Genomic DNA, 20964 nt, shown 5'->3' with positions numbered 1-20964 from the left:
TGAGCTTATAAAGCACTTTGGCTATTTTGGAAACAGGGCTTAAATAAGCAATTATTGGCTTAGGAATGCGACAAAAACAAAAACAAATCTCCATGAATTCAACTCAAGGCTTCATGGGGTGTGTAATTGATAGAAAATAAGTGATGCTTTGGGTGAACCACTCTTTTAAGTGCGTAAATAAAGGTTAAATAATAAAGTAAAGTAATCATTATTTTTGCCTCTTCCTGTCTCTCACCCACACAGAGAGTTTAGTTTTAGTTTCTAGTGCATCGTGCTGTAGCTGGCCTGACCTTTAAAGATGATGGATGCCCTTGGGCGCGTTGTGTGCTTTCCTCCACGCAGGTGCTGCAGATGTATCTGCCATTCTGTGGAATATCAATCTCCAACGCCAAGCTGTTCTCAGAGTCCCGCAAGGAGTACGAGAGGAGTAGGGTGAGAGGTCACGCAATGTGTGCTTTACAAAAAAGGAAAAAAAGAAAGATTTTAATGAGGGTTTTGGTTTTGTAACACTCCCCCCTCCCAATATTGCTTCCTGGTAATTTTTCTCTGTAATTTGATTAAAAATGGTTAAACCATTGTCCATGTCAGCATACTCCAATCGATATGTTATACAACACTGTTCTGACTTAAAGCCTTTACACGCCGGGGGTCATGACTAATAAACAGTACAAAAATGCGGAATACTCAACAGCGAATATTTTCCTTCCTTTATGAGCAGTGAGGAATCTCAGACAAATCGACCCTGTTCTGAATCACAATTACGTTGCTTTATCGGCACGTAATATTTGGTTCTGGGTGAATGTACTAATAACACAAACAAACAGATCAAAAATATATATTTTCTGATGAATTATTCGCATTACAAAATGCCGTTGCTGTGTAGTGACCTTTCCAACTCCACCAACAAAACATTGTGTGGTGCACAGCAAGAATCTCAGTGTTCATTTAACTCTCAGTCAGGAGTGCAAAAATGGATCCAGAAGGGTCAATTCTTAAGACTTTCAGATTAAAATTAAGACTGTGGGTTTTGCAGTGTGGCGATGGCGTAATGCAGTCGTTCTCAACCTTTTCTGGACCTTGAAAGTGATCACGGCCCACCCATCTGACCACTTAACTGCTGCCGTGTTAAAGGAGAATTTTGGATTAAAGTTTTCTTACCTTTTCTATTATGTTATGATATATTAGGATGAATGGTACAGTAGAAAAAAGTAAAAAAAACAACAACAAAAAACAGAAGTCTCGCTAGACGAGATTGAAATCTCGAGATTTCAATCTCGTCTAGCGAGACTTAGGTTTTTTTTTCTTTTTTTTTTCTTTGGTTGCATAGTGTTCTGTCACTATGAACGTCAGATCTCACAAAAAAAAAAAAAAAAAGCTATTAAAATATGTGATTTAACCTAAGGCCTATCCGCGCACGTTTTAAGTTGTGGCGGACCAGGGATGGAGTTATGACATTTTTCTACTGTACCATTCATCCTAAGATATCATAACATCATAGAAAAGGTAAGAAAATGTTAGTCCAAAATTCTCCTTTAAGTGGTCAGATGGGTGGCAGTTTTAACGAAAAAATATCATGCCATTTTCTTTACATTATTATTATATATTTTTTAACATTAATGTTATAATTATAAAAAATTGTAGTGTTTTGCCAATTATTTGGCGACCCACTTGTATTATCCTCACAGCCCACATGTTGAGGATGTACTGGTGTAATGGGCTCTTGGTTGGTCCACCCCAGGCCCTGCTGGAGGTGGTGAATGACCTGTTTGAGGAGCAGACGGACCTGGAGAAGATCGTGAGGAAGATCATGCAGCGAGCGCTGACCCTCCTGCAGTGCGAGCGTTGCTCTGTGCTCCTGCTGGAGGACATCCATTCCCCTGTGAGACCTCCTCCTCCTCCTCCACCTCTTCTGACCAGACTCCCACCAGTTGCACGCCGGTGTGTTTGCTCCGAAAATAGCAGATCTACAAGTTCCCAATGCGTTGCGACGTGCTGCAAGCTTGTAGATCTGCTATTGTTGGTGCAAAGACACCGGCATGCAACTCTGTCTGTCTGTCTGTCCGTCTGTCTGTCTGTCTGTCTGTGCCTGCCTGCTTCTCTTCTGTTTCTCTCTCTCTCTCTGTCTCACACAGTATTGTTTTGTTTTGTTTGCATGTCCTCGCTCGCTTGTTGCAATGTGCAGCAGCAATAGTGATGAAATGGCGTGAGATGAGATACAGTATGACGAGTTCAGTTCAGTTCAGTTCAGAGCAGAGCAGATGAGAAAGTTGTGTCTGTGCTTCAGGTGGTGAAGTTCTCCAAGACGTTTGAGCTGATGTCTCCCTTGAGCAACATGGACCGAGAGATCAGGTGAATTGCTAAAAACCTAATCAAACAACTCTCTCAATAATATAGCCTACCACTGCTGCTGTTTTAAAGTAGTATAGTAGGTTACATCGTACCTTTTCTTGAGAATGTTGTGCTTCCTTGTTTGTCTTTTTTATTGGCTGTGTCAGCATGGAGAAGCTGTCGTGCTCTGACTGGCTGATCAATAACAGCATTGCTGAGCTGGTGGCGTCCACAGGACTGCCGGTTAACATCAGCGATGTCTGTCAGGACCCACGCTTTGATGCCGAGGTGTGAGGATCTGTCACTGAGAGATAGGCTGATACAAGCACGCTCACACACTCACACACACACACACACACACACACACACACACACACACACACACACACTTGTGACAACACAAATGCACGCACATACTGTACTGTACACGCCAATGGTTCTCAAACTGTGGTCCGGGGACCCCCAGGGGTCCTTGTAGAGTTGAGGGTCTGTAACTCTCTGAGAGTGTACAAATAGGTCTATTTGGTTACATTTGTACACCTAACAGAGTTAGGATTTCATAGTGTGGATCGGGAGAGATAGAGATAGAACATGGAATCAAAATGGGGGTCCTTGGCCTCATGCATATCAAACTGGGGGTCCTTGAAATTAAAAAGTTTGAGAACCCCTGTAGTACACACGTAAATTGTCATGAAACACGCTCACACCTTCTGTATATACGTACATGGTTATATAGGTTGACATAACAGGTGCACACACATACGGTACGTTGTTATGACTCTCTCTCCTCTATACACTGTAGGCAGATCAAGCTTCAGGCTTCCACATTAGGTCAGTGCTGTGTGTCCCCATCTGGAACCGAACCCATCAGATCATTGGTAGGTTGACCTGCAACACAATAAAAGGTTAGGTTGTCTTCCATCTGAAGTGTCTCATTCAGAGTGGTCCCCCCTTCCTGTTGACTCACTTTTCCCATAGAAAGGAGATGGTATACACTGCCGATATTTTATATATATATATATTGTATTTTGGTGTTATTTTTATGCTACAGTATGTTGATTTTTTGAATACAGGACCACAATGAAAACAAGTCCCCAGCACTTTTTTGTGTCAGCCCAAATGTCTGTCTGTACCTATGATGTTTACATTTCTGTCTAATAAAGTAATCAATCAATGCTATTTTACATCTTTAACCACTTTCAACCTGCAACAGTAAAGCAAGTACAAGTACGCAAGCAATGCTAAAAGGATAACACAAAAAGCCTCGAGGGCTGGTTTTCATTGTGGTCCTATGTATTCAATTCATAAGGACATACAAGACATACAATACATGATGAAGCATATAGGGCTTAAGCGGTTAATTGAGAAACACTTTTTTTCATTTTTGCTGTCTGTTATTATTTTTGGACAACCATTCTTTTGCATGTATGAAAAGGTTTCTTTTAATACATCAACCACAGGGGTGGCCCAGATTCTGAATAGACTGGACAGAAAGACCTTCAACGACGCAGACCAAAGGCTGTTTGAGGTGAATGTCTTCTTCTGACCCCAAGTATGCATGTACTGAATACCTCTGTGTGGGTGTACAGTATAGTACACTGCATACATTAAATCCCGCTTAACGAGTCCTCGTCTTCACACCTAAATACTTGTGGGCGACAGAAAAAGAGGTCGTCAGCGAAACACAACAACCCTCCCACACACCGTTTCCCCTTTGCTTTTTAATTAAGGCAAACACATTTTTAATGCAAGATACAAAATCTGTATCTGAAATTAGTGTATGTTTGAAGGTAGGGTAAGCGATTTTCTTTGGTTAAAATAAGTGTTAAATATCTCAATATTGTGATCGTACTCATTTATTGTGTTTGTTATTGTGTTTGAGTGTTTGTTCAGTAACAATCAGGATAAAGAACTCATACAGGATACAAAACAAGCGAAATTGGACGTGATAACACAAAGAAATGAAGCAGACAAAATTGGACCTGGAACACTATAAAAATGAAGCTGATAAATGGGTACTCTCTCCTGATTGGCTGAAATTTTGCAACCCACCTGAAAATGCATTTTCTGTTTAATAAAGCTGTGGAGACAGGGAGGGCCCTGTTACTGAACAAATACTAGTAATGATTACTATCAGAATATACAGTAGTGCTTTAACCTTAAAAAAATAAAATAAATGTTTTAACCAAACAATATCACTTACCCTACCTTTAACCATGTCGGTAACACATTCTATAATAAGTCTAATTGCATTATAAACGTACTTAAAATGCATTATAATCTGCTTAAAATTCTGTAGATTGACAGTTATAAACACTCACCAACAATCTTAATGCTTCATAACAATAACCAAAACAATATAAAGCATTTTATAATGACTATAAGGTCAAGCATTAAAAGTTGCTCATGCAGGTATATGAGCTTAAGCATCCAATGAGCTCTTATAAAGACTTATAACCACACTACAATGATATAACAGTTATTATAATGCATTATAGATTATTATAATGTATTACAACTATGAGACATTTTTGCTAGATACACTATCCTAGCAAAAATGTCTGAGTGTCCATAAATGATTAAGTATTATGATGCTTGACCTTATAAGTAATAATAAACTGCTTTATAATGCGTTGAGGATTATTGTTATGATTTATTTATCAGTGCTTATAACTATAATTATAGTACCGGTATAAGAAGATTATAATACATTTTAATATACTCAGAGTTGAAGAGGCAAACAGTAGCTTTCATGTCCTCCATGTTCGAACCCGGGTCCCCTGTGCGAGCACAGACGTTTTGTCGCAGTCGGGTGGAAATCTTGCATGTGCAAAACCATTACATTTCAGGAAATTGAAAGAAGAACCTGTGTTCCAATGGATCCAATGTAGTTATTATTTAGTCACAAGCTCTTTTAATACTTTTCGTTGGTTAAATATTTATAAAACCCACAGACACATTCTTTTTCACTTCAAAAGTAGCAAAAGTAGCACATCTACAAGCTCAGTGAGCTTGTAGGTCGGCTATTTTGATTCTTTTGTGTGACACTGAAGTATGACGAAGTAGGGCATTAAAGGAGTAGTTCACGCAAAAATTACTTATTTTCTATCAATTACACACCCCATGAAGCCTTGAATTGATGGAGATTGTTTAGTTTTTGTCGCATTACTAAGCCAATAATTTGATGACCGGCGGAGTCGGTCATCAAATTATTGGCTCAGGAATGTAATTGATGCATGGAAAATAAGTCATTTTTTGGGTGAACTACTCCTTTAACCTACGAAAAAACATAAAAAGTTGAAATATGGTTTCATATTGGTTGAACGAGGTTTCTGCCCGACAGCAACAATCTGTAGGTTACTGCTGAGCTAAGACAGAAAGACAGTTTGGGCTGAGGTGCTATGGAAAAAATATATATTTCCACTAACTCAGGTGATGAAGTATAGACATATTTTGTGGGAAATTGGAGCATAAAAACAGCATCTCCTCATATGCTGTTCTGTCCTGCGAACTTCCTTAACATCCCATTACAGATCGATCCTTTTTGCTTCAACTTCTTACTCAACCACAGGATATACTTTTATCAATAGGCTCTATATGCACAGCAGCCATATTGTAAAGAAATTGGGCCTCTTCCTTACTTCCTTCACAGGTCTTACCAATTATATTAATTAAGGCTCTGTTCCATTCTGGTCAAACAGAGTCTGTGTGCTGATATTGGGCACGTTGGCTCGCTGGAAACACCATGTCATTATTCCGACGTCCAGTTGGTTCGACTGGCCCCATTATAACTAATCCTATCCCTAACCTCACACTAACCTCACACTAACCTAGCGATCGGAATAATGGGATGTCGGAATTATGAGCGGACGGTGGACCCCGCTACACCAGTGTTGTCCAGGTACCGTCATGGTTCCTTCCAAATGGCCCCTTAAAGGTGTGTAACTCTTATGGGGGTCCTTGAAATTAAAAAGTTTGAGAACTTCTGTGCTACACTAAATGGAACAGAGCCTTGTTAATTATAATTGGTAAGACCTGTGAAGGAAGTAAGGAAGAGGCCCAATTTCTTTCCAAAATGGCTGCTGTGCATAGAGTCTATAGAAGAGCAGGTATAGATAAACTACAACCGCCATTTATATTGTAAAACATAATCTACCATACTGTACATATTGGTAAAAATGATGTTTTATTCACTAAAAGGGTGTATTGCAGCTGTAACACTGAGGATTGTACTGTGCACGCAGGCATTTGTTATCTTCTGTGGGCTGGGGATCAACAACACCATGATGTACAACCAAGTGAAGAAGACGTGGGCTAAGCAGTCTGTGGCGCTGGACGTGAGCATAGACATATTTTCACTGTTGAACCCTGGAGGCTCCACTGGGTAATGCACCTGCCTCATGGGTGTAACTAACAGAGAGTGTGGTGTGATGTCACCGGACTCTCTCTTTTCCCTGTGTTTCGTCCAGGTGGGTGTGGTTGTGAGGCATGGTTTCTGTGAGGTTAGGGTTAGGCATAGTGTTTGAGAGGTTAAGGTTAGGATTAGGGTTAGGTTTAGACATAACCAAGCCCACCTGGGCGAAACACCAAAGAAAGAGGGAGTCCCGTGATGTCACACAGTTTGTAGATCTGCTATTTCCACTATTTTTTAAACGTTTGAAAATATATTAACATTTTTCAACATGGAAACGATTATGCAAAATAATTGCGATTATCTCAAATAATTGTGATTAAACAATAATGTATAATCGTGACAGGCCTAACTGGCCTGCATCATTCCCTCTCTCTGTCATCATTTTGTAGTGATGGTTTACTACAATATTTACACCTCCATCAGCTCCATGTTTTCAAGAATTGGAGCAAACATTTGATCTTAAATTAAAAAAAAGCTGCCCTTCACATTTTTTAACCCATTAAAACCGAGAAAGCATCTGTGCCATTTTATATTTTTGCTTTGGCTATGCAAAAATAGCCAACGCATTACATCTGTACATCTGCTATTTTTTACCATTTTTTTTAAATCTTGAAAGGGTCCTTGGCACGAAAAAGTGTAAGAACTACTGATTTAGAGGGCATTTTGTAGAATTGGCCTCAGTTCTTAATAAAGAAGCGATACTTTAATACAGGTTAATGCAAACTACTATGCTCATTGGCTTTCTTTCACCATTGCAACGCTCCACTGCCTGCCTGGTGTCGAACATGAGCAGTTACAGTACAACATCCTTACCAAACAGTGCTGCACTGTCTCCGCCGCTATCAATATTTCAACCATTTTCAATAATTCATAACAAATACAATTGCAGTCTGCTCACACATTTTTATAAAAGCTAAGCCACACTTTTGTATTTCGATCACACCATCTCACCGTTTCCTCACTATTTCACGACACACTATGAAATAGACTTATTTTTCTGGCCCAGAAAAATAAGTCTATTCCAGAGATTATGGGGCTAATATTATTGCATAACATTAAAGCATAGTGGTGGAGCTGTCTGAAATCCAGATCGTAAAGTGAAATAAGAGGGGAAAGATGCAGCAGGTTGGATAAATATTTCCCAAACATATCAATACTCTAGTAGTGTGTGTCCTAGTAAAACAATGGATCTACTATCTATCTAATGCATCTACAAGCAGATGTATACGGGTATATTTTCACTAGATGATTTTGCATGCATATTAATGCTACAATCTGTATGTTTTATGTCCGTTGCCTCTCTCCAATGGAGAAAGACAATTTCAGCAATGTCCGAACGATAATGAATATGCCGGTGCAATCTAGTGTCCAATCCAGTGCACCGCCTGCTTCAAATCAACCAGTAGGTGTCGTACCACAGTGGTTCTCAAACCTTTTCATTTCAAGAACCCCTAGATTACTATGCATTATAGGCCACGGACCCCCATAACTCTGAGAGTGTACAATTCCATTTGGGGTCCCCAGGCTGTCTTTTTGGTTCCATTTGTACACTCTCAGAGTTACCAATCATTTAGCTGGGGACCCCCTGCAAAACCCCTTGACCACCGGGGGTCCCCAAACGCCACTTTGAGAACCACTGTCCTACCAGACACCAGGGTCTACATTTCTGAATGGAAGAGTATATGGAGACCACCTCCAAACCCTGTCGAAAAATGTATATCCAAACAAGCTAACTAAACATAACTTCTTTCACGGCGTCCTTTAATTTCTTTTTGAAGCTTGATTTCTTGCCTTTCCTTATATGTGGCAGGAGCCTATTCCAATGTGTTACTGCTATCTATACATTACCGTTCTCTTAAGCACATTAGTTCTTGTTAAAGGCAGAGTAAAGTGAACATCCATAGTCTGGTGGCATAGCCATGTATAGAATTATATGTATTAACATTCTCAACCATACAGATTAGTTACAGTAAAACATCATTTTAGTCATTAAAAGTCCCGGATTGTATTGCTTCAATCTGTTGAATGGTTTATTTGTCTAAATGTCTTTTCTGCTCTCTCAGATGCTGTCCTACCATGCTACCTGCTCCAAGGTAGAAGTTGACAGACTGAAGGTATAGTGAGACAGAATGATACAAGACCAATAGCAATGTGCAGTAGGTTATCTGTTAAATCTGGATTTTCAAAAGCATGTGAAAACAGCCTAATGGTAAATGTTGCATTTACAGTATTTAGCGCCTTTCTCCAAAGTGCATTATATTCACGCACACATTCACACACACACACACACACACACACACCGCCGGTGAAGGCAACCATGCAAGACAACAACCTGCTCATCGAGAACAGTTAAGGGTTCACCGTCTTGTGAATTTGTACTTCCATGTACTGTTGTTCTCATGTCTTACTAAATAAAGTACATCAACCAATCAATCAAGGACACTTCAACACAAAGCCACAAAGACCTAGGTAACTGTTTTGATAAGGCTATTTACTCGGTCTCTCCCTGCCCCCCCCCCCCCAACACACACACACACACACACACACACACACACACACACACACACACACCTCCAGTATATTAAGTGATTAACAGCTCTGGCCTCCCCTCCTAAGGCAGCCAAGATCCCCCTGGGCAGCGAGCTGGGCATTGACGAGTTCCACTTCAACGACTTCTCTTTGGACAACGACGCCATGATCACTGCCTCGCTACGCATGTTTCTGGAACTCGGAGTGGTCCAGAAGTTTAAGATTGACTATGAGGTGAGGACATGGGACCAGGTGTTGGACCACATGTTTGGAATCATTTTGTCTGCTGCTTGTAGCAAGCATCGCAGAATTCTGGATCGGTCAGGATTGAGGCAAATGGAGTCAGAGACACACGATTTTCCAAGATTGATGTTTGTTACATCCATTTATGAAAGATTTGACTTGAACCCGGGGTGTCCCTATTCTGGGGCAAACATTGAGTCAAAATCTACAAACTAACCAGCTCAAAATCGTGAGCTTAGTCTATTTTCGGTGAATATTTAGTGTAGAGCGAAAACAGGAGGGGTCCTGGTATAGAGCCCTGGGGAACTCCGGTCAACTACTGTAAGTATACAGTAGGGTTTAAGTGATGAGTAAGTGAGTGAGTTTTTTCCTAGATAGAAGTTTATGATACATGATATCACTTGAGAAGTACATGATAGTCAAGAGGTCCTCTGCTAAAAGCAGGGATCTGAACATAATTATACACACATATAAGAGGGTAGCTTGTTTCATTTCAAGCTGTACTCAGAGCAATGAATAGCAGGCCATTATGCAGTGGTGTCTTGGTTCTATAATATTCAAATTGTTAGGACATAATCATAAAGCCAAGGATGAATACTCACAATTCTCACAAGACAGCTCCTTACAAAGCCAGTATGGCACACACATAATGAACACAAGTCGAGCTCTTTTGTAGAGCACATTTCATACACAAAGGCAATTCAAATTAAGAAAATAAAGGCAATTAAAAGCATACCATAAGGAATAAAACAGAGAAGTAAAAACAAATAAAACAAAAACAGGCATAAAATAAGTATCATATTGGGACTCCAGGGGACTCTAACACCCTGATTAATGCTTACTCGTCTCTAAGGCCCCAACACGTATCAACCTCTGTCAGTCAGTAATGTATGCTGGAGAGGTATACAACATGTAAAAAACAGGTTTATTATTTTCGGTGTCCTTTCTGCCTATAACACCATGCTCAATCAGAAGCGTACCTGAGTTGGCTCTGTACTTGGTGTGTTCTTGTTTCCTTCTACACCAATCTTTTCACCAGAAATAGCCGATCTACAAGCTCACACTGCGTCGCTTTGCAACACGCTGTGAGCTGGTAGATCGGCTATTTCTGGCGAATGTTGCCCCGCTCGGATTCAAGTGGTTAACAATATACACCTTATAATTCACCATTATGCTGAAAGTTCAGGCTGAAAGTTTTGATAATAGGCCGCAGAGAACAAAAGTGTTTAGCCTGAATTTAAAAGTAGTCAGAGTTGGCGAAAGCCTCAGTTCCTCTTGAAGTTTATTCCAAATGTGGCGTAATAACTAAACGCTGACTCACTGTGTTTTGTTTTAACTTCAGGACTTCAGGAGTAGTTAGTAAGCCGGCCTCGCATGACCCGAGACTTCTCAGAGGGTTCATAATGTGAAAAGCAAGTCAGAGATGTATTTTGGCCATAAACCATTTAGTGATTTAAAGACGAGCAGAAACATTTTTAAATCAATTCTATGACTCACTGGAAGCCAGTGCTGAGATCTGAGAATTGGGATAATGCCAGAACTCTTAGAAGCTGCATTCTGAATGGGCTGTTGTAGCTGTCTGATAGCATTTTTTTGCCAGAGACCCAAGAGAAGACCATTACAGAAGTCTAATCCAGTGTTTCCCAAACAATGGGTTGCGACCCATTTAGATTTGACAAAATGTTACCAAGAAAAAATCTAAAATCCGACAATATTCTAACATTTCAGATTTTTTTTAAAGTTCAACGACACATTGTGGTGACTTCCTTTCACTGACAAAGTTTGATATTTGACTTTGTCTTACACTATACTGTTTGCAAAGTAAAATGTCTCTCATCTCTTAGGTTCTATGTCGCTGGCTTCTGACTGTGAGGAAGAACTACAGAACAGTGGCCTATCATAACTGGAGGCACGCCTTCAACGTCTCCCAGTGCATGTTCGTCATGATCACTGTAAGTTTCATCTCATCAGGGACTGTCATTACAGATCACTATCTATTGGTGCCAGCCGCTTCAACTAGTGACTTTGTGTGTGTGTCTGTCTGTAGCAATCAGCTGCAACTGATGCAACACGTGTGTCAAAGCTGACACACGTGTCACTTAAAGACACGTATGCACACACTGGCCGACATTGCACACGTGAGTGCAAGCACACACACACACACACACACACACACGATTACAACACACGACCGCAGTGCCACTTAAAAGACAACAAGGGAGCATAAGGCTGCAGGGAGTCAGTAATAAGGCAGCATAAAGCAGTAGAGTCATTATTAAAGGCAGCATAAGGCAGTAGACAGTCAGCAATCAGGCAGCATAAGGCAGTCATTAAGGCAATAGACTGGAAACTTTGCGAGAGAGCTTGTCTGAGGATGCACTAAAAGAGAATCATATTAATATTTTCACTTGACAAGTAGAGCCCTGAAGTTAGTTCATTAGTTAGTACTATGGAGCCAACTTTCAGAAGATGTTTTCATACTTACCGTAGTCATCCAAATATTTTGACATAATGTGATAATTTCTTCTAATGGCTGCTGTAATACCTGAATATGAAACTCATGATAAAGTAGGTAAAACAATATGATACGGTTTAATATTATCCTAACCTAATATTAAAACATATTCACATCAAAAGAAGGAATTTTAAAAAATCCCAAAAGGGTAGCACATCCAAAAAAAATCTATTAAATGGAGGACAAAGTACTCACATTTCCACTTTTTTCATTGGCACACCAATAAAATGAACACTTACGCGTTTTGGATATGAGCCTTCCTTAGAGCATTCATTAAAACATATTGTTTTTCAATTCCACAAAAACACTACACAGCAAAAATCACTATGCTTGAATTGTTGACGTTTCAATCTTTTCCATCTTTGTCAGAACTAAAGTACATGTTTTTAAAAAAATATATTTTCTTACATGCCTGTTTCTCTCTGCTGCACCTGCCAAAAGGCTAGACAGGTATGAAGATATTTGTGTGAACATTTGATCTCATCTTAACCACATGAATCCCAGCGTCCCTATTCAGGGGCGAACATCCGTTGGAAATAGCTACAAGCTCTTGGTATTTTCGGCAAAGAGATTTGGTCTATACAGTGAAAAAAGGAAGGGGCCTAGTGTATAGACCACTGGGGGACTCCGGGCAACGAAGTACTGTAGACTTTTACGTGGTTAACCTACATGTAACCTGTTTATCCAAGTATTAAAGCTGTTGTTGGTGTATTTCTGCAGAGTGCTGGATTCCAGGAAGTCCTGACAGATGCAGAAACACTGGCACTGATGGTGGGCTGTCTGTGTCATGACCTGGATCACAGAGGCACCAACAACGCTTTCCAGGCCAAGTACGTCACTATGTGCCTTAAGGCAGTGGATTCAGTTTGATTTAAACCTTTATTACACTGCGGTTCTCGGGGCCGAACCATCTAGGAGAGGGTCTGAGTGTGTGTGTGTGTGTGTGTGTGTGTGTGTGTGTGTGTGTGTGTGTGTCTGAGTGTGTGTGTGTGTGTGTGTGTGTGTGTGTGTGTGTGTGTGTGTGTGTGTGTGTGTGTGTGTGTGTGTGTGTGTGTGTGTGTGTGTGTGTGTGTGTGGCAGATTTGTCTAGTTTCCAGGCTGACCGAAATTTCTAGTGCACGCTTTAGGCCAAAGATGTACGTTCCCAAACTTTTTCACAAATGTTTTCTATATTTTTTTACCATTTTTAACTTTAATTTTATAACGGCAACGGCAGTCAATGGCGGTCGGATGGGACTGAAACCTTGCTTAAATATGCAGATGACTTGTGTCTTCACTCTAATGTCATCAATGTCAGATATTATCTAGCACAGGCAACCCATGGCGGTCTTATCAGGCTGAAACCAAGGTTTCCAAGTTACTTTTCTCACACAGGGTACTGACACAGCTCTGTCTACGCGCCTGATTCTCAGTCACTTTTCATGTCTTCACTCCTCATTCCTTACTGCATATTGTTCTGGCTTCTGGCCTGCGTGCCTCAGCTGATCAGTGAACAAGCCAATCTACACCAATCAGCGGGAGTTTGGATCTAACCATGATCTCATTTTTCTTAATCAAGAGCACAATTTCCTCTAATCAATAGTGTGATTGGATTAGACCGTCACACTGTCTGAAGTGGATTCACTAGCAGAGCTGTCTATGTCTCACCCTACAGGACTGGGTCTGCTCTGGCGTTGCTCTACGGTACCTCAGCCACCCTTGAGCATCATCATTTCAACCACGCAGTCATGATCCTTCAAAGTGAGGTACCAACAAGATCTCATTTCATTTTAAAAGGAGAGTCATTTTACTAGAGAGCCCTTGCATCCCTATTCTGGGTGTAATATTAGCCAAACATAAACAGACGTTTATTGTAGAGGGGGGCGTACCAAGGACAGAGGCAACTCATGTCTAGTTTACTATAGAGGGTTTACGTGGTTAACTGAGGTGGACAGCAGGAAAGCTGAGAGAGAGAGAGAGAGAGAGAGACAGTGTGGGAAGAAAGCACGTAGAATGCTTTGTGTGGATTCTATCCCCAGCTAGTGAATCACATCACAAACAATGATGGCCATAGGCCAGTACTTTTACAGAGTGACAAACTGGGAACTGCTTCAAGCCAGTCTTAATGCTGTATAATTAAATGTCACCACATTGCAAAATCCCTGAGTGTTAAATTAACAGTCAGGATTAACTCACTGGAAGTGTCTAACATGTGATCTGGTTGTTACCGCATAATAACTGATGCATTAGGTGTAAACTCATTGTTAGGTTGAAGTCCAGGCAGCCACTTTGAGTGGTGCCAACCACTGCTACATTTGACTTTGTCCGTGTGTCCGTATGTCCGTCCGTCCGTATGTCCGTCCGTATGTTTGAGCACGGCTGATTGGTCAAGCTTCATGTGACACGTGACAATATGTTGTCACGTGTCACGTGACAACATATTGTTGCTGATTGCAACACAAGGATGCAACCAGTTACACTTTCAAAGGCACCACTCTCTTCACACTGGGTGTGATTTTTCAATTATGTGTAAGACCAGAGTATTGTGGTATTGCTACTTTTAGGTAAGTAAATAATCGGATTACTTCTCCGATCACTGGATAAAACGTTATCATTTATGCTTTGTCGCTCAGGTTTTATTTGAGAATACAGTATTGTGACAGAAAAAGGTAAATGTACCTGTGCATGGTCTTAATGAACACATTGTACTCACTGTTATTTGGCCTACTTACTGTATATTATGTACTTGTCCTTATTTTTCCTGTGTTGTTGTTATGTTCAGGGTCATAATATCTTTGCCAACCTGTGTTCTGAAGAGTACAGTAACATGATGCATCTTCTGAAGCAAGCCATCTTGTCCACTGACCTCACACTCCACTTTCAGTAAGTGGTTTAGAATAAGATTAGTGGTTTATGAATGATAAATGAATACAATGGCATTCTTGACTAGAGTGAGCCGTTTCTGTCAATAATTTGAAGTGTCATTGCTACTGTAATCGGGCTGAACCTGACCCAAATAGTGCTTGGATCAGCAATTGCAGCAATTACTCGATCCTCTTGGTTTACACTTCACACTCCATTTGTGTGACTTGCGTGACTTTGTTGTTTGGTGACTAGGGTTCATTCAATTCAATTCAATATTATTACTGTGCCAAATCACAACATGCTTATTCTGCTTGTACTCTAATCCAGCGTGTTTGTGCGTATGCGTTCATGCGTGCGTGCGTGTGTGTGTATGAGTTAGCCAGTGTGGTCCTGTCCTTCACCTCAAGTGTTATTGCTAAATCTCATCAAAAGTAGCTGTATTGAAAAAAATGGAACATTCTGTGAAACTGGGACCTTTCTTTTCTTCTAAAATGTTTTATTATGTCCTCCGTGACTGTGTCTTTCTGCTACTAAAGGCGAAGGACAAAGTTCTTTGACTGCGTTCTGTCTGGAGAATTCAGCTGGACAGACGACGACTGCAGAGAAGTTGCAAGGTATCTTTTTTTTTGGGTATATATATATGTATGTATAAATAAAACTTTCGTCTGATGATATATGACTGTCCCTTGAGCAGATCTATGCTGATGACAGCTAGTGATTTGGGTGCTGTCACTCGACCATGGAAGATATCCAAACAGGTGAGACTATCTATCCCTCATGACCGTGTTGTCATTTCTCTGGCTTTGGCCACGCAGAATTGAATTTTTTGGGGATACGAAAGAGTTTCAGACCCGTTGTGAGTGAGTAAATCTGCTATTTCTGCTATTTGTAAACATTTGTTAACATTATTTGGCTATATGACATGCCCAGGGACAATGGGTTGAAAAAGGTTAAACAAAACTTTGGAACATTGGGACATTGCAATTATGTTCCAGTTCTACCTTCAGTGGTTAGTCACAATGCACGAGGCATATTCTAGCACGGAGTGAGGGCTTACAGGATAGACAATTCATTCTGTGCAGTTCGTGGCGTTTGTAAAATAGAAGGCTGTTGAGCCCACCAGAGGTGCAGAGGTTGAGACACTTGCCCCCGGACTAACATGTACTGTACGGTACCCTTACCTAACCTTAGGATTGATTGGTGCCGGAGCATTCCTCCTGTCCTCCTACTCACTTCCTCTTGTGCAGATTTATCGACTTGGTTCACCAAAGACAAACAGAAAGGAAAGTTAGATGGAGGTTAGATGAGCCATGAGGCAAACTCTATGATAACTTTAACCCAGTGAGACCACTCACCAGTTCTTCTTATCCAGCTGCCTAAAGCTGTATACAGTACACAATAAAATAGTGAGTGCAACAATGGAGGCGTATGGGAAAATGTTACACTTTCAGAGTTAAATTAAGACTCAGGGTTTGCTGTGTCCATTTAAACAAGCTCTCACGGAGCTTCTAACAACTTTAGACCTTTTATACGTTGCCGCACGACGACCTTGTGCAAAATAGTGAAGAAAGACTATCTCGATGCTCACAATACTGTGTGACGTGCTGTGAGCTTGTAGATCGGCTATTTTGATTAATTTGAAGAAGAAGAAGAAAAAAAAACACGTTTCGCCTACTGTACATCACCAAAATACATGGACACTTAGGTTGAAATTATTTAACCGAATTACTTCACTGACTAACTTCAATGATCATTGACAAAGCTTTTTTTCTACCTCTTCTCTTAGCTCAGAAATCTCTCTCACTCAGTGTATGTTAAGTAGTGTCATGTAATGGTGTGCTGATACTAGAAGGTGTAGTTATGTACAGAAAGGTAATGATATGTGATGATTATTGTTGATATTCCAAGGTGGCTGAGCTGGTGACGAGCGAGTTCTTTGAACAGGGAGATAGGGAGAGGTCTGAGCTCAAGTTGACACCAGCGGTAAGTTCCAACACTCAGTTCTTTAAAATCTTAAATTCTGCTATAATTTCAAAATCGGAAATTAATCTTAAAGCATCTTCACTTCATTTATTAATGCTAAAGATTTCCGCATTCATTTTTTTACGGTATATGTCATGTCAAAAGGCAATACAAACTAACTTTTAACATGCATTTGTGTCGCTTTTTTTGTGATGGATGACAACATAACCGAGGCTTCTCGCTTTCTCTGTAGGCCATATTTGATCGTAATCGCAAAGATGAGTTACCGGTCTTACAGTTGGAGTGGATTGATGGGATCTGTATGCCCTTGTTCCAGGTATGTAGCCTGGCGTAGCTAGACTATATCACTGCGTGGATATGAGTCTGGTGCTTCTATGAGGATTTTTTTTTTTCAAGGGGGCGGGATCAAAACAATGACTCTCGACGCAATTGGTTAGACCTACCAACTACCAATTACAGTCTCCCATACTTGAATATTGGGCCCTGATTGGTTACCCGCGTCTTCTGGAGCAGGAAATGGCTTGAAAAATAAACAATACGGAAATCACCGGCTAGTCATATACTGTAGCTCAGTGGTTCTCAAAGTGGGGTCATTATTCCGACTACAAATTGTGTTGCTATGTTCAGGGGCGTCACGGCCATTCACTGTGCGTATCACGCGACACCCTCACTCTCACAGATCCGTGATTTCATACGCCCCACTTTTTGTGCCGAGCTCATAGCACTCGGTGCTTGTATATCTACTAGGCAATAGCCAAAGGGTATAGTCCACCGAAAGTCCACCCCCCCCACCTTCTGAGAGCCGTGACGTCCCTGGCTAAATTGCTGCATAATATACATGCTCTCTGTGTGGATGTACGCATCCACTTTGTGATAAGCTACCTATCGGGATTCCAGGTTCTCTTGCTCTGTGTCTCTTTCCCAGGCAATGGTGAAGCTGAACAGGAAGCTGCAGCCCATGGTGGACGGCATCGTTGCCAACCGCAGCAAGTGGCAGGAGCTTTGCTCCTCTTATCAACGGCGCAGGGCGTCCGTGACGAATCAGATTCAGAACCCTGAACCGGATCAAAGTCACAAGTCAGTCCAAGGCACAGAAAGCAGCAGTCAGCATGAACCCCTTAGAAGCCATGAGTCTGGAGAAACCTCACCTTCTGAGTGTGACCAGGACTCCAGGCACAGCTCAAACACAGATCCTACGAGGAATGTGACATAATGGACATCGAGCTCTCTCAGGAAAACAAACATACGCCCTTGAAGGGAGAGGAAAAGCAGTACAGAACACAAACACAACATCCGAAAATGACAAAACACCCGGGTAACTAAATTGCAGAATTTGCCCATTGAAAATTTTTTATCTTTGCCATGTGTCACTATTAAACTCAGGCATAGAATTAACTCCTATTTTAAATTGGTTATCAATGTAAAGCCGTTTCCCAGATATGGATTATGGCCCACTTTATTAAATAATTATAAATTCTTAAATCTATGTATTTATTTATTGATCTGTCTACGTATATACATTATTATTATTAGTATTATTAGTATTAGTATTATTATTAATGTAAGAAAAGTATTTCCCTTCAGTTGAAAGATCCTTCCTTAACCACTTAAAGGACCACTTCACCCATTTTCAACATAATTATCTTCATATAATTGGTCGTCACTAATTTTCATCAACTTTCCAGGAAGAGAAAGGCTGTAGTTTCTATTAGCTTAGAATCCTCATAGATGGTGTCATTTGTAGGCAGGTTTCTGAACTGTCCATAGCCCACCAATGAGACGCAGAGTGAGTATACAGAAAATGTGCCATCTTATAATGAGCATTAGTAAGGACCAATTATGGGAAATAGCGAAAATAGTCGATCTGCAAGCTCGCCTGAATGACCGGCTCAATATAGGGATGCCAGTGTTAATGTGTTGAAGTTCTACGGATGTGTACGGAATGATGGACCATTGCTGAAACCAAAGAAGTTCTCAGCTATCGATGTCTTGTTATGTGAAATGAACTCCTATTCGAATGCCTTTTCCAAAACAAACAGGATTCACTGTGATTCTCTCTTTCTGTTCCAAAACCTTTCCATTCTGAATGTAGACCGGAGCATGATGTTGTTCCTGAATGTTGCTCATAAGCTTTCTTACCTCAATAGCAGGCCTTTGGTTGCATGCCATTATTGTTAGCCTTTGTGTATGTTCACAGCCTGTGGCTGTCCAGTTGTTTTGTGAACTGCATGTATGTATTATATTGATCCTGTGCAATACTGGTTTATGTTTAAAACCTGTCATGTTTTGGGCCTGCTGATGGCTTAGCCAATTAATACACACAACATACAGACACACTCTACTCACAATGCATACGTTTGAATATGTCTTGTGATCTACATGACAGATTGCCATTATTAGGGGTTGTTGCTAGTTCAAATCCTTAGTGTGAACAGGAACATATGGAACCGTAAAAGCAAATGATCAAATCCCTCTGTGCTGCCTTAACGATTTCAGTTCAGTCAGGACACTTTCATCTAGATAAAACCATTTACTGAAATTAAACAGCATTGTATTTGGCAGTGTGGCTCTGCTCCTGTGATGCTCCTGAACAATCTGCGTGAGTGTAGTGCCCCAGACAAGATCCGGCCACAACAAGCTCTGCTGATCGACCTCAGCTCTATTGGCACGGTGGGTTGTGTGTCGGGTGGGAGAGTGGGATTCGATCCCCGCTTGGTGCGAATCACTATACATCTGGCGTAGTCGGCAAGCCATGGAGGAGGTTCTCGCGTGAGGGACATGAAGGACGTTGCGCGCGGTGAGGGGGCGTGATGCGTGAAGTGCTCCCGAAACCGAGGAGGTAGATGTGTAGTGCTCCAGACAAGACACGGCCACAACAGCTCTGCCAATCGAGCTCAGCTCTATTGGCACGGTGGGCTGTGTGACGTTTTGCCGGGTGGGAATCGATCCCAGTTTGGTTCAAATCACTACACAAGCATGACACAGACTCTTGACCACCCAGGAGCAAGACCTAAAGCAGGTATTACATTGACTTGATAATAGACATATGAAGCTGCATTGAACGAAATGCTGAGATAGTGAAACTTAAATGCTATTACGGGAGGAGGCTGGGGAGGTGGAAGGAGGTCGTTCACTGACAAGCTGTCATTGTGGTAGTGGTGAGCTATGCTGAGTATGTACAGTACGAGTAAATGTCGGTCTGCTTAACTAGACCGCGTAGTTGAGCCATTCAAATCATGGCCGTGCGTGCGTGGGATCAGTTGGACTTTGCCTGTGCCTGCCTGGACACTGCAATGCTCCATTCAAAGTGCCCTTTAGCTATTTCACCCTCCAGCTGCCCTATGGACGTCTCAATATTTAACAAATGTGTCCCTCTATCTCACCCTGCATCTATGTCCAACACTGTTGTTACACATAGGACTTATGGTCAATTGAATATAAATGTATAATTTAATCATGGCTTAAAGTATCATCATAACATTTCCCAGAGGGTGAATGTACTTTAGGTTAAGATTGTACCAGGCCCCTATGGTAGGTACCCAAACAAAAACATGCAGTAATCCTGGTCTCTATACCGCCTCCCCCATGACAGCCGGGGCGCCTGATGGAGGGGAAAGGAACTGGTTGGAATAACGTGTTCCTTCCACGCACTACGTCCTACCGGGGAAACTCCCCCCTGTCAGGTGACAAGAAGGTCAGTTGGCTCTCATGCATTGAAGGAGGCATGAGCTCGGCCCTGGGCTCCCTAGGCTGGCGGGGGGGAGTGTAGTGCCCAGGATATAAAAAATAGATTGTGCCAGGCGGCCTTCTCTAACCCACTCAGCTAATGCCGCCTACTACGCAGTTGTTACTGCACGTTCTTGTTTGAAATTAATCAATATGAGTGTTTCACAAGTCTGATTAGTTAGCATGCAGCTCTGATTATGAAATAGCATGTGCTCGTGTTTGTTTGTACATACTGGACATTATCTTGATGCCTTTGGATTTGCATTGCCCTAAGAGATTTGCATGAAATGAAGGGAGATCCTCCCATTCCAGAAGGTTGTTAAAATACAGTTGCTGTACTATTGTTACTGAGAACAGACACAGAACTCTATTTTGCATTTGC

At 41.3% G+C, this 20964-nt stretch overlaps 1 protein-coding gene across 1 annotated transcript in view; it reads left to right on the top strand.

The window, feature by feature from the left end:
* pde11al (phosphodiesterase 11a, like) overlaps positions 1-19598 on the top strand; it is a gene marked incomplete at both ends in the record, with an annotated part of 28570 nt that extends 8972 nt beyond the window's left edge. Inside the window, 19 exons of the mRNA XM_084052202.1 lie at positions 343-432; positions 1739-1879; positions 2285-2349; positions 2496-2616; positions 3131-3206; positions 3789-3856; positions 6573-6665; positions 8806-8856; positions 9359-9505; positions 11359-11466; positions 12750-12859; positions 13684-13774; positions 14791-14891; positions 15410-15487; positions 15568-15631; positions 16782-16856; positions 17089-17172; positions 17782-18029; positions 19466-19598. Coding sequence (XP_083908328.1) covers positions 343-432; positions 1739-1879; positions 2285-2349; positions 2496-2616; positions 3131-3206; positions 3789-3856; positions 6573-6665; positions 8806-8856; positions 9359-9505; positions 11359-11466; positions 12750-12859; positions 13684-13774; positions 14791-14891; positions 15410-15487; positions 15568-15631; positions 16782-16856; positions 17089-17172; positions 17782-18029; positions 19466-19598 — 1944 coding nt within the window. The remainder of the gene's footprint in view (positions 1-342; positions 433-1738; positions 1880-2284; positions 2350-2495; positions 2617-3130; positions 3207-3788; positions 3857-6572; positions 6666-8805; positions 8857-9358; positions 9506-11358; positions 11467-12749; positions 12860-13683; positions 13775-14790; positions 14892-15409; positions 15488-15567; positions 15632-16781; positions 16857-17088; positions 17173-17781; positions 18030-19465) is intronic.
* Positions 19599-20964: the final 1366 nt, after the last annotated feature.

This window comes from Gymnoscopelus microlampas, assembly GCF_963454915.1.
Source record: "Gymnoscopelus microlampas genome assembly, chromosome: 3".
Lineage (NCBI taxonomy): Eukaryota > Metazoa > Chordata > Actinopteri > Myctophiformes > Myctophidae > Gymnoscopelus > Gymnoscopelus microlampas.
The sequence above is the reverse complement of the archived record's forward strand: the minus strand, read 5'-3'. Positions and strand labels throughout refer to the sequence as shown.